Source organism: Styela clava, chromosome 1, assembly GCF_964204865.1.
Source record: "Styela clava chromosome 1, kaStyClav1.hap1.2, whole genome shotgun sequence".
Lineage (NCBI taxonomy): Eukaryota > Metazoa > Chordata > Ascidiacea > Stolidobranchia > Styelidae > Styela > Styela clava.
The window spans coordinates 21,556,082-21,577,110 of record NC_135250.1 but is presented as its reverse complement, the minus strand read 5'-3'; the positions used below and the strand labels follow the sequence as shown (position 1 = coordinate 21,577,110).

Sequence of the window (21,029 nt, the reverse complement as noted above, 5' to 3'; positions counted from 1 at the left end):
AGATTTTAAAATTATAAAGTTATTTAAGTCTATAAGTTCTAGTGAATTTGTCTCTCTTTAAACATCAATCTTTCAAAATTTAAAGTTTAAACAATACCAGCAAAAATTTAGAAAAGATTGTAATAAGGAACCTTTAAGGAATGGATTGCCCCTTCAGATGATAAGAACAAGGCCTTTGTAAGTTCTGCAGGTGGGAATTGAATTCTAGGTTGTGAAGTTAGCTTCTCCGACATCTAATAATACTGTATTATGTAAGATAATAAACTTTGTATGCTCTTGTTTCGTTAATTTTCATCAAATTCAATGACTTCATATCTAGATGTATTTTCTAGATGTTTTTTCTTTTCAATCTAGATGTTTTTAGTCAAGCAAAAGTGGCAGCCCTGCTGTGCAGTGCGTCCTTATTCTCCAGAGATTTCGTACCAAGCGTCCACTTACGTTCCAAACTCGCATAAGTGTAAGCTTACACCGTTGGAGAAAAACAATTTTGACTTAGCCTGCACCTATCATGACAAGCGAACATATGGCTTGGTTCGTGTTAAGTTTATTGGAAAATATTTTGAGCAACAGACAGTATTCTCTGGTGCGACCATAAGCGCTTCACTATCTAAAGTCAAACCTCCATTACCTCGAATAAATTAACGCTCACACGGTAGAGATATTCCAACAAAATACTTGGAATTCTGCCTGTGATGCGATTGAAAAGACTTAAATAGTCCATATTAATATCTGTCGGGACAGAAAATCTATATTCGCAGATTTATGAAGATACAAATGACAGCAATATTTCGATAGCTTTGAAACCACCATTTAGTAGGATTTGCAAGCAGTTTAGCAAAACTCCTTCAATCTGCTTTGAGGAAATAATGCCTAAAAATAGGTTTCTGATCCTCTGGCCCTGAAAGGGGACTGTACTGAATGTAATGTTCTTTATATTTGCCTTTACGCATCTGGCGAACTGTTTCTGTTTGGACGAACTAACGCTTTCATAATAATTTTCCTAACTCACTAGCTAAATTAAACTCGAATGAACGAATTCTCTTTATTTTACTTTAATAACTGCAGATCTGAATGTCAAGTTGACTTGGTCTTTGGCTGAATATTGAGCGACATAATCCGAACTTTAGATTATTAACGCTATACCTAATCAAACTAAACACAATTAATGTCCTGTTAATCGGAAATCACCACGAAACACGGTTTTGCTTCAAACTGATGCGGTAACCGTTACCGGAGACTCATCAAAATGACTCGTCAATTTAACTGCGAATAACAATTTAATCGCGATTATAGGTTATCGCCCAAGGGGTTGCAACTTGTGCCGCCAACTCTTTGACCGGTCTAAAGGGCAATTAGATAGATCATTAGAACCGATAACTATACGAGCATGTCCAAATATTTGAAAAAATATTTTTCTAAGGTTTGAATATATTTTCTTATAAACATACGCATCCATAATGATTCCCCTGAAGATAAAAAAAAAACACCTCATCCACGGATAAGTCTAAGATTTTTAATATTTTTATATTATACGCTGGCTACATCATCTCAGTCTGCACTCATTTTAATGAATAACAACACAAAATATGTAGCTTTTGAAATGGGGAAACGCATAAAAATGTAGTCCTATCACATCCACACAAGACCACTGTAGCATGGCACCATTTTCAAATTGTATCGGTTCTTCATCGCAAAACCCAAGCTTTAATTAAAATGAAGCAAAGAAATCGACTGGACGCCGCTGCAGAGCGACGTGTTGCAGAAACTTCGTTGAAGCCTCGTTTTCAATTATATATATATTGGAAAAGTAGTAGCAGCCGCATTCTAACTAGAGTTAATTGTGTTTGTACATGATTTGGCAGTTACATGTTTTTCATGTGGGATATTTTCTGTGTGCCTTTTCACGCACAGTGGGTGCTCAGTACTGCATTTTATTACGCATATATGTCGTATTATTTTATGTTCCCCACATTTCAATTTTTCACCGGCACATCATTTGATTTGCTTGTGAAATGTTTTTAAGTGTGCCTTGTTTTTAAATATAGAAGCATAGTGCCAGATATTGCATTATATTACTCTAATATATATACTGCAGTGGCGGCGCGTCAATAGGGCCAACCGGGGCAATGCCCCGGTTGTTTTTTCGGTATAATAAAAAATATTCGAAAAATACCTCAATATCGGTTGCACAGACTGTCTACACTAGCCATATTCTCCCGACATGGTTCATTTTTCGCTCGCTAAGCCTTCGCCGAACGTCGACGGGGCGACGCCGATTTTGCCCCGGTTGCTCATTGTATATCGTATTCTCTCTTTTATCTTCCACTCGCCGCGTTTGTCTCGTTTGTTTTCTGTTTCTTTTACTAAATCATCGGGGCCGATCGGGGCTAGCCCCGAAATTATGACGACACAATGCCGACGTTTCTTACAACAACGTGTTGACATATTGACGCATTTCTTCTCGTTCGTTGGTTGCTTGAAGAGTTGATAGTTTCCTCGCCTTTGTTTTTGTCGCTTGTTTCGCTATTTGAATCAGTTAGAGACCTTTAGTCCATTTGCTTTCGATTTTCCACATTCCTTTTGAGCTCCTCACTTCTTTCCGGCTTCGCATTTCTTAGCCTTAGACCTCATAATGAATAAGGTTGATGCACTACTTCGCACTCCGTTTTCGCAGCTGCCGCTGGAACAAAAATTAGAGGTACAACGTCTTGGGCCTTATCAACCAAAAAATTGTTCACTGGAACAATCCCATGACGGAGGAAAGCGTCGGCGTACATTCTGCGCAGAAACTTGGTATAAAAAACACGAATGGTTGTGTTACAGCGAGGACAAAAATGCACTTTTTTGTTTTTATTGCCTACTTTTTGCTACCGCCCGTGACTCACGTTGGTGTAAATTTGGTTTTAGAGATCTTAAACATCTTTCCGAGCGTGCCAGGGATCATCAATCTTCTATGGAGCAACTGGACAATGCAGTAAAATACCGAACATTCGGAAATGTTAATATTGCAGCACAGTTGGATGAAGGACGCGCGGTTTCTATTCGTCGGCACAACCAAAACGTCGAGAAAAACCGCCATGTTCTCGGTCGATTGATAGATGTTTTGAAGTTCATTGGTTGTCACGAGCTGTCCCTCCGTGGGCACGATGAACGGGCTGGCTCTTCTAATAAAGGGGTATTTTTGGATATGGTGGCATACATCGCATCCCTAGATACAGTATTGAGAGATCATCTTGATGCCGCAACTGTTTCGAAAGGGACATCTAAGGATATCCAAAATAATTTGCTCGACTCAATGTATAAAACTTATTTACAACATTTGGCTCTGGAAATTGAGAATTGCCAGTTCCTTTCGATTCAGTCTGACGAGACAACTGACATCACGTGCGTTTCCCAACTGGCTGTGATTTTTCGGTTTGTGAAAGATGGTAAACCTACCGAGAGATTTCACAGCTTTGTACCAATCGTTGATCGCACGGCTTGCGGGATATCGGCTGTACTGAAAGAAGTGTTACAGCCTTACAACGCGAAGTCAAAATTGATAGCTCAAACTTATGACGGCGCGGCAGTCATGAGTGGGTCGAAACATGGTGTTGAAGTTTATATAAAAGAAGATTTTCCTCATGCGCATTTTTTACATTGTAATGCACACCAATTTAACCTCGTTATTAAAAATATGTGTCTTGATACCCCTCTCGTCCGTATATTTTTTGCAAATGTTTCGGGGTTTTCTTCATTTTTTTCCGTTTCGCCGAAGCGCTCTGACCTCCTTCGCCAGATATGTAGCCGCCGTCTCCCAGCTTGTGCACCAACACGTTGGAACTTCCAATCACGCGTGGTGCAGGGCGTGTCCGAAATTAGGTCTGAGCTCTTTGAGTGTTTCAATGGCATTCAGAGCTCTCCGGTTTGGGACGAACGCTCTGTGAGGGAGGCGGCAGGTCTAAAGCGTCTGCTAGAAGATGGTGAGTTTTCACTTTTTCCCGCTTTTTTCTCCACAATATTCTATCACGTGGATGTATTATACGGCGCATTGCAGTCAAGGCTAATGGATGGAGCGTCTGTGCAGTCGTGTATTTCAGACTTCTGCGATGCTGTATCTCGTATCCGGGAAACAATAAAATACGACGACACATGGAGTGCTTCTTTACGCCGCGGGCAAACAATGCAGCGTTTGATTTTGTCTGCAAAGGAATGCTGTGACATTCTGGTGAATCAAATAGGCGATTGTCTGCGCACTGAACACCTTGCCGCGTTCTCTTTGATGAACCCCAAAAATTTTTCAAAATTTGCACGTCAATTTCCCATCCATTTGTTGGCTACTGTCTCCAAATTTTACCCCATGATAAACGTGGGTAAATTGGAAAATGAATTGCGATGTATATACACCAATCAAACCTTTTTGAACATCACATCAACTTGCGCGCTCTATGGGTTCCTCATAGATAACACTCTAGTAACTACCTTTGCGGCGTCTGCAAAATTTCTGGACATCATTTTGACGACGCCTATTTCTTCCGCCGACGCAGAGCGAACATTCAGCACGCTGAAGCGTATCAAAACGTATCTCAGAAACACAATGAAGCAAGATAGATTAAATTCCTTGGCTGTTTTATCCATTCACAGAGACGTTATTTCTGGGATGCATGACTTTAATCAGCGCGTTATTGAGCATTTTGCTTCCAAGAAACCGCGGCGTGTTGCATATATGTTCAAGCAGTAGAAGTCTAGCAGCATATATATCTATGAGTGAGCGACGCATGTCCTTATCTTTGCATTAACTTTCCTTTCTTCATAGTAACGATTTAAACCTTATTTTAGGTTTTGTCTGATTTCCCGAAGTTTCTGTTAATATGTCATTGTATTTATCTGGGTAAATATTGCCTTTCCTTTTGAAAGAGGTTTCAAAATAAACTATGTCTATATTTATTAATCCCTTGACTTGGACCGGTTTTAAAGACACTTTCTTATCGTTAAAACTTGTCGCTTTTGCCGATTGGTTGTTACCGATGGAATGGTTTTTATACTCATAAAATGATGGGAGAACTTACAGCGCTCATCCTGTCCCCGTAGATGGGGGTGACTTGGTCCCGCAGTAGCTTGCCCCGGTTGTCAAAATGACCACGCGCCGCCACTGAATTATATAGGTTATTATTTCCCGTTCCACTCATTTCAACATTTTGCCGATCCGCGAGTACATTTTATTAAATTTTACCGGTTCGCCAGGTGCAAAGGTTGGGAACCACTGCGCTATGCGAGTGCAAGGCTTCTCCCATGGTACGACCAAAGTAACTATAAACTTTGGGCACGACCGAATCCAGCGCGATTACCTACAAAACAGTAACTGCATTCCACGTCGCTGGCCTCACGTTACAGATTCTTCAGGCAAGCGCTTCCATGTTACAATTGTCGATCATCCAAAATTCTTGGTCAAGACTTGAAGCGAACTATGACCGCTTTCTCTAGTCGCGATAACAAAAATCTTTTTGCAGCATCTTGAATAGATGTTCATTAGACATTATTATATCATAGGTATAAATTTGGCGCTCCAGAAGTGTAAGTACCAATATGGATTCAACTAATTCTGTTCGCCTGCTTTACATCAAGTTGTGTAAAAGGACTGAAAGCTATGGGTAGGGTTGTATTAACTTGGCTGACACAGACAGTCCCCGAACTCGTAACAGAACTAAAATAAGGAAAATAGGACTAAAATTATGGCCCGACCCTAACCTAGTACACGCACTTCGGGAGTATCATAAATTTTACTATAAATACAAACTCCCATTCCATGATCCGACGTTCTCAAAGTAACGAAAACGATACTCGTTCATATATACTAGCCTGCCTGTCAGACAGACGCACAGACACAAATATTATAGAATTCCAAGTTTCGTGAATCGTACATTTATTGTGTTTGATATTATGAAAGACCAATCAAAAGTGAACAAAATAGAAGGAAGTAACTCTTTTTCCAATTTCCAACAATAGGTATCAAATATGCACAAGTGTGGATTTGTTGATTTTATTATTTTGGTGGTAATGGTACCAGAGTCCCTATATACTACTTTCATTAGGTTGAAATAGAAACTTACAATTGAAGCTAAACGATTTTCGCAAATAGGAAGATTTTTGGGGTCGAAATTATACTATCAAGCTAAAGCAGTAATTTTTTTTCAAGTTTGTTTAAAGCGAGGCGATGCGCACTCACTCAGAAACAAATGCCAAGAGCTTTAATCATTTGTGAAAGATTGTACGTTAGTGAATAGGGTACCGATTGGCGAAAGGCAGTTCATGTCATTACGATTGGGAAAACAGGTATGATGTGTGAAGTCGACATAACGGAAGCTCTTGGAAAAAAATGGGCTTGAATTCTTTTTTGTCTGGTAGGTACGCTGTGCTCAAAAAAGTGAGTTGTGATACCAAACTGGGGAAGCATAATTGGTAGAATGGAGAGAATGAAGTATACTACCTATAACTCAAGGAACTGCTATTTCCAATGTATTTAGAATTAGTCGTCAACTAAGAATAGCAAAAATATGTTAACATCAAGACTTGAGAATGACTGCACATTTCAAAATAAAAAGGGCAATTTAAAAAGCAAATTATATATAATTATTTAAAAACAATAGTATGTAAGTACTGACTGAAAGGATGAGTACTGGTACATTATTCAGTCAAAGGAAAAATAACTAGGCTTACATGCTCAGGGACCACGTTCCCAGAACTAGAATAATTCATGAGAAACTGGAACTGACAAAGGAGAATAGCAAGTTACAGAAAGTACCAAAACAATTACCGACAGGAACTTTACATATTGAACAAGATGAATGAGAGGTCGAAAATCGAGACAGACTACAAAAGTGCCGCAAACATGTTTTTGAACTCGAAAGCTGCATTAGTAACAAACATGATTAATATTGCACAAAACAAATGAAAGTCAAACACAATTTGAAGTTACAGAATTAGTTTATACAACAGGACACTCATAAAAAAAATTGTGGTGGTTAGGTGAAATGCTGGCATGATTTGATTTCAAAGTCTTCAACGACAGAAAAGTAGCACAGACTTTTAAAAACATCAATTTGTTTTGGAATATACACAAAAAATATTTTTACATAATATCAGTTCTCTTATTTAACACAGGTGGTTTCTAATATAGGTATTTCACCTTTTTTAAATGAAGAGTACGATTGTAACAGGGGGCATTGATAAGATCAAATAAAACAAAATACCAACAAATATTTATGTCACATAAAACATTCGAATCACTAAAATCCACTACGAATATATGCCACATATGACTGAAATGTACACATTATACATGGCCAATTATGGCACAGAAAAGAATACAAAATCTTATTATTGCTAATAGATCGTTATGAAATCTGAATAATTTAATTGTATATATATTTTGTCTACAAAGAAAAGAATAATTTTGTTGTTTCAATCTAATAAATTTCAGCATTATATGTGAAGCACTCTTTACTCTTTCAGGTGACAATCAAATGTTTATTTTGATATGGTTCTTCAGGACATGCATAATACGTTTTCTAAAATTTGATACAAAAGTGAATAAACCCATAACAAACATATGAAACAAATTTTATGCATTTACAATTTTGTATTTAGGCACAATCATGTAGATTTATATTGTAGGGCTGTAGGATATATTTCCTAATTCACACCAATAACCACTACACACTCTGACATAACCATAATGAAATCGTAAACATAAAATGGTCATATATTAAAAAGGATATTTTGGGAATTGCAAATCTGATAAAGGAAACATAAATATGTTTTATACCCCATAACATGCTCAGATAGATCATTCTACTGCAAACAGGACCCGAAAGTACATGTACAGAAAAGCTCTGATTCAATTTGAAGTTCTTTGAGGCTAAACATAACTGGTGAATGACTTCGAGCGTCAACTGGATGACTTGAAATGAAGCCCTGCCTAGAATGTGGGGTCAGAGTTCAAATCTTGAATTTTTCGAAGTCATAATTTTAGACTTTTCATGGTGATATTCAAAGCCAAAATTTTCTACATAGACTCAAATAATTTAGTCGACCAAACGGTCCTGAAAGTCGATGTTTTTTATATTAAAATTTGAGTTCCTGTGGAGTAGGAGTACTGCCAAGCTGTTTGAGAAACCTGGCATAATAATCGTCCTGTGAACATCTATAAAGGCTACAAAAATTAGTCAGGCAATTCATTACATGTAACATTTTGAGTTATAATATACTAAATACAGTAAGAAGCAATTGAAATTTAAAGCATTCAGAATGCCAAAAATATTATCAATTGAAGATAGTAAAAACAAAGACAAATTGCGTTTGTAGCAACGCTGAGAATTTAGAGCCAAGCTTAGCATGATGGATGGAGCTGAAACCAGAAATTTTATTGCTTTCAGTTCCGAACTATTTTTTCACATTTGTTTTTTTTAATATTTCATATAAAATGTATTCTTTTTGGTTAATTTTCTGGGAACTCCAGAGGTGTTGTGCGCCATCTTGGTGCACATACTTCGGGAGCGCCATTTTTTGTAATTCAATTTTTAATATCAATTAAAAATTTTAGGCTAAATTAAAAATTTGAAACCCCTCTGCCAAACTGCATTCGACCTGATGTCTCTGGTAGTGGTCATGCAAGAAAACTTCAATGGCTATGCAGCCACTCCAGAGCCCAGCTCAGAAGACAAAGCCATTGTGATTTCTAACCAGCTTACCAACCCTAGTTCGCAGGAATGACAAAGGGTCTCACATATAAGCTGAACACGAAAGACTTTTCCGAAAAAAACTGAACAATAATCAGCCCATTGGTCTATATTGAATGATCACATACACATATTATGCCACGTTCTCGTTTTCCCTACAAAATGTGTTAAATGACTAAGGTCTATTGAAGATTGGAAAAATCCGACCAGTTAAGAATGATCAAGTATTATTGTTCCCCATTTTAAACAGTGAATACATAATTTTATATTAATAATTGCAGAGTTATAAATAAAAACAAATGCTATTGCTTCTTAACATGTTTTGTGTTTGAATGTAAGCTGGGCTTTGTAGGTTTCTGGCCAGAATTTTTCCATTCCTGCAGAACTTCATACACAAACATTTCTAGCTTTTCCATCCCGCCAAACAATCGACCTTGCAGTACGTAAAACAATATCATCACACATGAAAACCATCGTGCTATTGGTGACACTATGATGAATGTGATGCTGGCGATGAGAAAAACCAACCAACCTAAAAAAAAGATTAGCGAATCAAAAAGTTGTCAATGTGTTTGGATGACGTCAAACCTAACTAAATTGTACTCTATATTTTTTATTTTTGTGTGACAACTTTACTGAGATCAAGGTGTCCTATTTATATTTTTAAAATAGTTTGGAATTATGCATGCTGTCTCAATGAATTATTTATTATCAAAAAAAAAAGGAGTCTGAAGTTGAGAAAAATTTTGACCCGTAGATATTTCAACGTTCATAATTTGACTCCAATTCCAGGTCAATGTCAATTTCGGAACAGACTTCAACTCTGAACCCTCAGGGAAATCGAATTTACAGACTGTTAGAAAGGCTCAGTGAACTTATTTTCTTCGATTATAACAAGTAAAACCTGAGATTCCGACTCAAATTTGAGATGATTCCTGGTTCAGCATTGCCCCCCTAATTTATTACACCTTGGGTGAGGTAGAGAGTATGGGATTTGAACCAGAGATGTGTAATCTGAAATGCCAACATAGTCGAGTCTCGCACTTTAACCGCTAGGCCATCAAACCCACAAAATAACCAGAAGGTAAAATGGACAACCTTAACATCCCAATTCCAGCAATGCCTTCACTTTTAAATAATCACCCCCGTGGGGCAAAGCAGTACGATGGAAAGCATATACAGATCACTACAGTCATCAAATAATTTGACACAAATTTCTCCATCTTACCAACAATTGTAAACCACATCAGTAGTCCTCGCTCAGACAATGGTGGAACTTTGTCATTTGGAAAACGTCTGTTTGCAGTGATAGTTTGTATTTGACCTGTATCGCATTCATCATTGTAATATGCTCGTAACATTTCTTCTTTCTCTCTCCATCTTTGTTTACACCATTCTGATAAACCCTCCTCATCTTTTGGAAGCTAAAAATACAATAAACATTTCATAATGGATATCAGAATAAACAAAACTTTTTTACATATTCAAATAAAAAAACTTGAATTGAGTGGTTTTGGAATACATCATGCTGCCACATAAATAGAACTGGGCATTTCAAATCGAATAGCCACCTAGTTTTATCTTGTCTATCAAAGCCGAAAAGTCACAGTAAATTTTTATTGGAACTATATTTTTACAATATTATTCTGACATATGTTCTAGTGAGTTATGGATGAATCATGCCTCTTATTGTATGTGAACACTCAGCGAACTGTCTGAGTGATTGATTCCATATTTTCAGTAATTTATGTCTCTGGAGGGCCCAATACAATATAAAAGTCACGTCCAATTGGGTACTCCTGAAGTAGGCGCACCAAGATGTCGCACAACCTGAACCCTAACCTGGTACACAACCTGAGTCCTGTTACTTTGTTCATAGATAGGTCTACTTTAGCAACTTTTCAAATAGAGTAATTACACATCAAACATGAAAATAATATCAAACCTCTTCAATATCATGTCTCTTGATATGAAAATGAACTTCTTCCGGTACATTGCCTGATATTAAATCAGATTCTCCTTGCGAGAGTGTTTTGGGATAAGCAACAGTGACATCGTGAACTGCTTGGATTTCGCAAACTGTATAGAAACATATATTTTGTTAAGGAAACAGTTTTGGGTGAATTTAATGTATATTGAGGAAAATTTGTAATTACGGCAAATAATAATTATATCTAGGATTGGAAAATTTAGGAAGTGCCGTTAGCAAAACAAAATCAGGCCAAAATTTGCCAAAGCCATATTTTAAATTGACCAGGGTAAAAAGTTGGAGTTGAAATTTCGAACTGTCCGCCCTGAGACCTATGAAAGACTGTCTATTTTTCAATTGAAAAAAGAGCTGTAAATAAGAGAGTGTAAATATTTGGTCAGCTTAGAATCATGGATTATTGCTTCAAACAGGGGTGTGATTTAAGGTATTTTGAAACATCACAGTCATTGAGTGCAGAGCGGGAAATCATCTATATGATGAATATACCAATTTATTATTGAATAAAATTCAATGGTCCTGGCCAGGAGGTTAACATTTTTCCTGCATCAGAGACCTGACAACTCATGCTCAATATTTCAGGCAAGGCATGAGCAAATTGTGCTGGACGTGTTGAAAACGGTTGGACCAAAATTGGCTTTAGGCTTTAAAAATTTTACACAATAATGAAATGTAAATTGACTTTGCCCAATATAACAGGCTTCATTCATACAAGCATTTCAATGCTAGTAGTCCTGTATGGAATTCATTTCCACAAGCTTCACCAATATTAATTTTAGAGACAATAATCGGGTCCAAACGTAAGTTCAATGCATTCGGCATTACTTTACAAAAATACTAATGTGATTACAAAATTACTAATGTCATTGTTTGGGGAGCTCAAGTCATTGATTTGATTAGTTTGGACTCGATTGTCCATTCATCAAGGACTCTGAAGTGACTCGACTCGAATTCAACCAATAGAGTCCAGTAAGACTTAACTGAGTGATCAACTCGCATGACCCAGGACATGACTGGATTCGTAGTTTAGACTTTTAACCAACACCGGCGCAGGTCACTTTGGTTATGATCCTGACTCTTAATTAAGATCCTACAAACAATGCATTACATCTCTTGTTACATGCATTCTTTCTACCTTCTCGGAGAGTGCTGATCATATGTATAAATCCTGTAGTCCTAGGATGTAGAACATATTCATACTGCTTTAAATTATGTTTTGTTGCAAATTTATTACTTCTTGCTTTCGTAAACTCAGTTAAATCTGTACCTGGAATAGAAACAGAAAACTAGCCTACTTCTTACAAGTTTCACTGGTGGGGACATTTCAGACAAACAACCCGAGAAAAATAGACTCATACCAGACTTGACCAAGGTAATTTTGAGAGAAACTGTGAAATAGCAAAAATAAATTGCTGTAACTATTATTAATCAAATTAATTAATGTTTCATTGGAAAAATCGAAAATTTACTAGCTTGTGGCTGCAATATCTCTGCATAGGCTGTGTTAATGCCAAGGCAAATGTTGTTAATACATAATTAGGTTTAAGCTATATTTTCAAAATGGAGTTAGTTTAACGCAAAACAAAAATTTCTATAGGCTGTGTCAACTGTCAGGGTAATTCCTATATTTTCATTTCATGACTTGTAGCTGCAGCAACTCGGCTCAAATAGCAGTAAGAAATTTTTGAAAAATCAAGTTACCTTCAGGAAAAAATAAATAATTAGGATATGCTTTAAGTGCAACAAAATGATTGAGCATATTGGTAATGTATTTTTTATCAGTTTCCCAGTTTCTTTCAAGAAAAATATATCCACAGGTTTGCATCCCCCATCCTGAAAAATACAAAAAGAAAGCTATAACAAGAATTTATTCATAGGTGCAATAGGCAAATTTTTAAGTCAGTCCCATGTGTGGGGTTAGACAGGATTAAAAGTCGGACTCATTGTGTTGTCATCGCAAGTTACGAAACTGTGGGGACTTGTTGTTTGTGAGTTCGCTACAAAAGAAAACTCGGTCTTTAAATGTTGCATTCAATCACTGAACATACCTGCACCAGGAATCCATTTGAGGATAGATTTTAAAGTAATTTTATGACGATTGAGAACTCTACAATGAAATACACAACAAAAGAAAAACATCCAATCAAGCCGAGTTCGATGGTTCATAATAAGTAACGTTTTTTCATGACGTCGTATCGTGTCGCCAGTAATAACAAGTTTGACTCTGAAGATTTTTTCTGAAATGAATAAAATGTGTCTGATAATATGCCAGTTAAGTATAAAAAGTACAGAAAAGCTTTTTCTGCCTTTATGTACTGACAATTTTAAATTAATTGGTCTATTAGTCACAGAGAAACGCGATTTTTTCGATCTCAATAATAAGTCAACAGCAATCATAAAAAATGATAGGTATTACTCTAATACTCTCTCTTACACTGGTGGAAATAGTATTTCATTTATATCAGAAATCATGCAAAATTTTTCAGTGTGGACAAATTATTATAATTGTGATATTAAATTGTCACTACCGAGTACCGAGTAACAAGCTTTCTTACTTTATTTCCCCCATATACCAGCAAATATATATAAAGAGACAGTAGTAATTTATGACTATCTGTAGTTATAAAATGAATCGTTCCTGTTTATCAGGGCTGTGAAGTCAGGAAAATGTTCAATTCCGACTCATATTAACGAAGAAATCAAATTACGAAAGTAAAAAATTTGAGACATGTTAGTCTTCTTTAATAGACTGTTAGTAACGCTTAGTCAAATTAATTTATCTTTAGTTTCTGTAAAATAAATTTTTGTTCAAAATTCCGAATATCGACTCCGACTAAATTCATTGCAACTTAAACCTGTATACCTCTATCCCACAATTTGATATTATACTGCAAAACAATGATGTAATTTACTGTAAAACTTTCAAGTTACAAATCCTATCGATTTCAAATTGATTTTTAGTACGGGTATATTAAAATGAACATAATAAGACTTACCTAATGTAGCCTTTGTAGATGATGCATATGAAAAAAGAAATATATGATATTAATTACCAATGAAATCTTATTCATGAGGATATATAGAACACACGTCTTAGCAAAACGATGCAATTCGCCACGTTTTTAACCCTTTCCGTGCGGTGGGCACGTATACGTACCAACGACAAAAGTCGCTAGATTGCGGCGGGTACGTTGATGTACTCCACTGTTTTATTTAGCAATCGGTCGCAAACTGTTGGTCTAGTTTTTAAAGGGTTTTAGTTTATTGATAAGAAGTCTTTTTCGAGATTAACATAAGCGACGGTAAATCTCGCTTTCGTTTACGACGGGAATTTTATTTGCGGCGGAACGAGGGAGTGTTTTTGAAATTTATGCAAATTTCGGTGTTTTTTGGGTGGTAATAAAAGACATATTATCCCTTCCATCTACCAAAGTATTTTGGGTTAGATCACGAAATTGCTACAGCAATATTATGCTGTTTTTTGCCAACCACGAAGCGGTTACAGTAAAGGATTTAGCGAATATTTTTATTTTTTATTACGGTTTCAAGTTTCAACTCCCAAGAAAAAAAAATGCCCTTTTTCTATCCGGTTTGTGACTCAGACCACCATTTTTAAAAAAACTTTTTAAATAAGCTTTCCAACGAGCCGTCAGTGGGCAGCAGAGGATCATTCGTTTTTCGTTAGTCGATCGATTAGTTGTGGGGGTACAAATGCACAAAATCGGCGTAGCAAATACGATTATTTAATAAAAAATAAAAATCGCATGGAAAGGGTTAAATTTCTATGCAGAAAAACTTTATCTGGGCATTATACGGAAAAAGACAGTAGTGTATAAATATATAGTAAATACAATTGTGTAACATCTAATTGAAAAACACGATAGATAGTAGTTTGGCGAAGTTCAAACAAGCTTGGAGTATATTTATTTCAAATGACGATTTACACACAGATGAAAACATGGGCATGAAATAATATTTCAGAATATGAGATGTCGAATATATTCTGAAAATGGATCATATGGAACAGAAAATTGAAAAAAAAATAATTGTAAATTCGAAATTAATTTTGGCAATACAGAATGTTGGAGATTTCTATTCTCGATTTTTTGAGTGCAAGAAGAAAAATTTTAAGTTTATTTGCTGTCTGATCGTCAGATGTCTAATGCTCAAGATGACAAACTTTCAGATGAAATTATTCTAAAAATCGAACATAATCAATTTTGCTGCTGACCTCGACAAGCAGGCAGTATTGGACACAAACGGGTTACGAGCTGCTCAACGTCAAGTAGTGTTATTATAATGGTAATATATTTTCAAAAAAACAAACAAACTCACCACTAGTAGGGCTTGCCACATGGAAGCTGCAATCTCTGTAAGTCGTCTGTATAACCATGGCCATAAAAACATGAGCGGTATCATCGGCCCATGTAAGAATATAGAACCGAACAAGCTGGTCAATCCAAATACAAGACCAATTATAGCACTCATAAAACTTCCCAACGGTACATTTTTCCCTGTATGTGTTTCAGCCATGGTTGGTTTGAGGATATTTTCAAAAATGCACCAGTAAGAATTTTTTACATGATATATTGTGTCTATTAAAATCTATTTAATACATAATTCTACAATATTAATGCTAAAACCTGAAAATGGAATGAAATAGAAAAAGGTAATAGCAAATATTGATCAGAACATATCATTTGTATCCACCAGAATAAAGAATTTTAAGGGCACACAGTGGCAGTGTTTTAGCGGAATTCTGGCTTTTCAAAGTATTGACAAATATATAGTTCAACAAACAGAAAAAAATAGTATAGAGGTTTTATACACTCAAATAAGTCCACATGATACAATTAGATCTAGGCTAACACAATTGTAAATTGCACTGTAAATTGAATTTGGCAGCATTCACCAATTGGGGAAAAAGTTTGCTGTTTGGGGGAAAGAAATATTGTTTGCATTCGATGTAGCTTATCGAAAATTGTTTACTTATTCAGTATTATTGTTATACAATGAATTGTGAATTTGAAGCGACATATTAAACACATTCCAAAAATTAAAAAACATATGATTTTTTTTATCTTGGTGGCTAATTTAACCAAAAATGTTCAAAACATAAAAAACATCATTTTGGATAACCTGAATGTAAAGTTAACAAAAAAAATTTTGCTAGATTATTTTCTATTGAGCAAAACAATACATTATATTAATAAACAGAGTCCAGAGAGGCTGCCCTGTGCTTGTCTGTTCTAAATGTGCAAGCACATACAATATAAAGGCAAGATAACTTCGAATTTTGCAAAGGGAAATTCGTGTTCATATTCATTTCAATGAGTGAATTCAGTTTCAACTTGACTATATATATTAAACTGGATTCTTGTTACTTTTCACACCTTTTTTGTTTTCAATTAACAAAATATGCAATATCAAACTCAAATGATATTTGTCCTGCATTTTTTTATTAACGATAGCAAATTGACAATCACTAATTTAGATTGAATAAAACCAGCAAAGACTAATGTCATTGAACAAACAATATAAATCAGAGGATTGGAGTTGGCAGAAAATTAACAATCGACTTGGACTCCGAGTTGAAAAAAATTTATAGACTCCAACCTTGGGTTACAAAAGATTTTGACTTCAGCACTGAGAAAATAAATTTTACAGAGAAAACTTTGGATTTAGATTGTCAACTTATTTTATCGCCATTATGTCTGTAATTCTGACTTAGACTGCAAGGAATTTAAAATTCAGATTCCGTCTCTCGAGAGTTTGAAACTAGAACTCTGGCTCAAACTCAAAATGCTAAACTCTGACTGACTTCAAGAGCCCTGATGCAGTTCTTTAAAATACAAATCAAATTTTTTTCAGTAACAATAACATAAGTAGCACTTAAATACCAAAGGACTTCTAGCAAAATTTACCTATCTCAAAGCTGACAATAAACAATTACAACATAGACAACCAGCCGCAAGAAATTTGAGATCACGCCTATAATAATCCATTAACACTATGAGGTATTGTGTCAATGCATTGTAATAATCATCCTGAAATGACTCAAGCATTCATGTCAGATTTATTATGAGTTCATATTGTGCTGCAGTGCCGGATATTCAATCTTCTCTCCAACGATTTGACACTGTATATATAAAAAGAAGTAAATTAACAAATATATTACAGTTTGAAGAGATTGTCACACAAAAAAAAAACCAAACTTTTATTTTTATTTTTAAATTACTTTCAGTTGACAGCTAAAATAAGCTTATCGCCACGGCCAAGCATATTGGATTCTAGTGACTTTTTCCAAGAAAATTTGCTACAAACAAAATCGAGCAAACTCACTCAAAAGTACTTATCTCCGAGTATGGTTATGGGCAACCTCTAAACTTTTGATAAATATGGAAGGTTGTGTGACATTATTTAATAGCTGAAAGAATACCAAAGTAAATTTAAATCGAAGAACATAATAATACTAACCTTTCATATTATACAATATTTTGATAATATCTGCATTGCAAGAGCTTGATTGCCAGATTTTCTGTTAATAATAAAAGAACATAAACATATTTCAACAAAAAATTGAAATAAATGTGATTTTGATTACGTCCATATTCAAATGCAAAATAATCATTGGGTTTATCAGAAAAATGGATAAATTTTGCAAAAATAACCATATACCAAGAAAGCAATGTCCAAATAAATGGATACAAAGGCCTTCCATCAGTACTGGTATTATGGTAAATATTGAGAGCATCAGGTTTACTGAAACAAGTGGACAAGCATCGCGGAGGCATTCAAGTACGAAGTAATAAAAAGCAGTCCCCTTTAAATTAAAACAAAAATTTAGCGTGAAATAATGACCAAGACAAAATGAAAAAAAAAAAAATTGCAAATACTTTCATCTTGACTTCTTGAGTACTGGAAATTTAAAATCACTTGGCCCATTATTTCTTAAAAAAAATTTTCTAGCAACAACAACCTAACAAGAACAACAATTTACCGGAACGATTCATATCTACGCTTCACATCCAAAAATCAAACGACATACCTGTATAAAATAGCAAGGTTATATCCGATTTCACATTTGAGGTCGATAATTGAATTATCGAGCCCTGTACCAGTTGGGGGCGGAGTTTCCAGTGCTTTCCTATACCAGTGAACTGCAAAATGTCTTAATCCAAGTTCGTGAAATGTACGAGCCAAGTTATAATAGATTTCCTGACTGCATTTACGATGCTAAAAAAGAAGATTAATCAGTCAAGTGGGGAATTACATATGGCCAGATATATGACAGAGATCTAACATGCTTGATTACCGAATATTTTTGACAGAAAAATTTTAAGCGTACTCGAAAATTTATTTCGTTTGGATAAAATTTGAAATGGAATTATTTCAAAAATTGAGAGGGAATAAGATTAGTTTTTTTTAACCTGATTTTCAAGCTCAAGAGAATTAATCTTATACTTTACGATTGCTGAATGATTTATGCTTATTTTTGTGAGCGAGTGCTTACATAACCACCATTTTGATTCAAAATATTCAACAACTTGCCTTTAGAAAGCAAATTTTAGCCTAGTTCATCCGAGTGAAAAGTGTAGGTTGAAGAATTTCCCAAAACTTCAATTGTTACATAACTGTTAGGTTGTTAGGTTATAGCTGATTAACCATCATTACAGACAAATCTAGATACTTGGGGAAACATTGATTGTATCAAAATGATTTGTGTTTGAATAAATTAAGAAATATAATTCTAGAATACCCAGCCTTGCTTTGAGCCAGGACTGTGGATATAGAGTTTGGTATGTTTTCATTGGGCGTTGAAAATTTTCCTCATATACGCAAAAAGATTCAAATTCACTAAGCGTTCCTAACAGCCTATTAATGGAGGTTTGCATACGCCAACGTTTTCGTTATCAAAATTAGCTCTTCCCCCAGTTTATTCCTGGAGTCGAATTTTTCACGATCCATAGTCGGACTCCACAGCCGTGCTTCAAGCGAAATCTTTTAACACAAGAGTCGGTAGACATACCTGTGCATATTTATTCAAGAAAGCGAGTGCTTGAACTACGAGTGAGTTTTTATGAGTGGTGAATCGTTGAGCAGAAATGTGAGTATAAATTATTCCGATGAGAAGCATAAACATTGGTTCACTTGGTATCTGAAATATTAAAACCAGCTATAAAATAAATTGATATACTTTTTACATATTGGCTTCAACTGATTCAAGAAATACTTTAACAGACATAACATGGGAAAAATTTTTGTTCTTATTAAATAGTAAATAAAGTAAATGCTTGTACGAAGCCTTGCGTCAAACTGTGAAGGTATAAAAAATCGTTCATTAAAATCTCATCGCTAACTGATCAAGCCATCCATTGCCTATCCTCTACAATTCTATCTCAGTGACTTTTCTATTAGTAACACCCGAGTACCGGTAAACTTGTGGCAATTCGTCGAGTCAAATAAATTTTATACTCTGCTATAAAACATACAAAAATGCCATAAAAAACAACTATCTTAACTCTATGCTCACCCTTCTATGTGCCCGAATGTATTCTCCGAGAGAATGTTTATACGTCCCAGTCGCCAGTGAATTATGTCCATTTAATACAGCCAGTGCAATACTATCAGGTTCCTGTAATGAAATAATATAGAAGCAAGAGTAAAAATCAATACAGATCAATTCACATGAGGATAAGAGAGGATCAATTCTTCAATACATCATAGCATGGTATTACTTGTATAATTCTTCATGGTATACACTGATTCCTTATATAACGTAGTCAATATAAATAAAAGATATGGATTGAATTACAATATGACTATCCTAATACTAGAACTTGTTATAGAATAATCATTTGGAAAAGGATATAGATCAAGGACCCCCATTTTACTGAAAAATGGGTGTTCCAAAAAAGAAAAAAATTGTTGTGAATTGTGATACATTCTACCAAATAACAGAAAAGGATTGAGTTAATAAAAAAAACTACCAAAAATGTTTATTTAAAAAAAATATAGCCTACTAAAGAACCATATTTGTGAGCACGGCCAATTGGTTAGAGCGTCAAACTTAACTATAATGGCATCACAAATTAGTTCTTAAATTAAGTAGTTCTTACCTAAAGTGCTGGGTAGAGCCTCGTTTAAAGCAAAATACAGATAATTATGTCATAAAAAATATGGATAAGTCTAGATTGTAGCACAATATATACTGTAACACTTGTAAAATATTTGACTTCGGCAAAAATTCAATTGCCTAAATTTTTTAAAAACTTCTTTGATTAACAGTCTAAAATTTTATGAAACCTAGATTTTCAGAAAAATACTACCAGCATAGACTAATATTTCTAGAAAAATGTACAGACCTTTACTAAAAATCGTAAACAAAATCTGTGATGTCTTTGATCTTCAGATCTAACAGTGATTTGATTGAACAAATTCCATAGAACATTACTCGAAGCTCGATTTAATAACCATGGCCTGAACAAAAATGAAAACGTAAAAAAATTTGAGCAGACCAAACACCTAAATGAAAGTTCTATGCATGGGGAAGAATTCCACTCCTGTTAGTGTGGGTAGTCAGCAGTGTTAACTCTAAGGAAATTATGAGTGCGAAAGTGCTTCGCAGTCGAAAAAAAAAGTGCGAAAGTGCTTTTTCTGATTTTAACTAGTTAGGTGCCCTAGCTTTCGTTTAAACTCATTTCAAACAGCAGAGATACTCGAAAAAGCGCTCCTTCCGTTAATATTGTGAATTGAAGTCTTTCCGTTAACGGAGTTTCGTTTAAACTCTTGTTAAAAACAAGCGAATTCATCAAAGGACACCTGATAAGCACACTTGTCGGGAATAAAAGTTTCGTGCAATCAACCACCAGGTCAGTAACGTAGCGCACTCCCGCCTGAACAGACAAGCCTTGCAAACTTGTTTCTCCCATCTAACAGACACCGATTGATACATGCAGATATTAGTTTCTACCGGCCATAGCTAGGGAGGGGGGTCATTTGTACAAAACCCGGGCAAAATCACATCCCCATGACCCATCAACAATATCGCTTTAGTATAACACGCTTCCTCGTCCGAAAGAATATGCTTGAAAGTAGTCCGCCCTCTTCCTTTTTAAGAGATTGGTTAACGTAGTCATGTTTCTCCCGCCAGTTTTTTTTGGGGAAATAACGCAAGATCACCATGAAAGTACCGCTGTTTTTATAGATAGAGTGACCTACTTTCTATCGAAGAATTTTTTTCCGAAATATTATGCAAGATCACTTTGAAATCCCTTCCATGAGCTAGCTTGGCCTAATTTATATTATACTGTCTCACGGATTAC

The 21,029-nt window shown here is 35.3% G+C and overlaps 2 protein-coding genes across 2 annotated transcripts in view; both read right to left on the bottom strand.

The window, feature by feature from the left end:
- Window positions 1–5,885: 5,885 nt before the first annotated feature.
- LOC120337410 (lysocardiolipin acyltransferase 1-like) lies at window positions 5,886–15,361 on the bottom strand. The gene is made up of 8 exons (XM_039405177.2): window positions 15,040–15,361; window positions 13,701–13,710; window positions 12,753–12,941; window positions 12,406–12,537; window positions 11,840–11,971; window positions 10,663–10,796; window positions 9,946–10,141; window positions 5,886–9,249 (listed from the first exon to the last, which is right to left on the bottom strand). Exons 1-8 carry the CDS (start codon window positions 15,235–15,237, stop codon window positions 9,020–9,022), a joined length of 1,221 nt encoding a protein of 406 aa, XP_039261111.2. The 5' UTR covers window positions 15,238–15,361; the 3' UTR covers window positions 5,886–9,019.
- The window catches only part of LOC120337400 (general transcription factor 3C polypeptide 3-like), a 22,786-nt gene continuing 17,104 nt past the window's right edge, over window positions 15,348–21,029 (bottom strand). The window contains exons 19-24 of the mRNA XM_039405166.2: window positions 20,070–20,184; window positions 19,238–19,339; window positions 18,734–18,862; window positions 17,753–17,940; window positions 17,182–17,242; window positions 15,348–16,843 (exon numbers count right to left, since the gene is read on the bottom strand). Coding sequence (XP_039261100.2) covers window positions 17,185–17,242; window positions 17,753–17,940; window positions 18,734–18,862; window positions 19,238–19,339; window positions 20,070–20,184 — 592 coding nt within the window. The 3' untranslated portion in view covers window positions 15,348–16,843; window positions 17,182–17,184. The remainder of the gene's footprint in view (window positions 16,844–17,181; window positions 17,243–17,752; window positions 17,941–18,733; window positions 18,863–19,237; window positions 19,340–20,069; window positions 20,185–21,029) is intronic.

Bases quoted from the DNA above. Each gene is read 5' to 3' on its own strand.
- LOC120337410 (XM_039405177.2), bottom strand. From the start codon at position 15,237: ATGGCTGAAACACATACAGGGAAAAATGTACCGTTGGGAAGTTTTATG. The intron at 11,972-12,405 runs GTAACTTGATTT...TTTCTATTCCAG, and splicing joins TTATTTATTTTTTCCTGAAG to GTACAGATTTAACTGAGTTT. The intron at 10,797-11,839 runs GTAGAAAGAATG...GTTTCTATACAG, and splicing joins GATCAGCACTCTCCGAGAAG to TTTGCGAAATCCAAGCAGTT.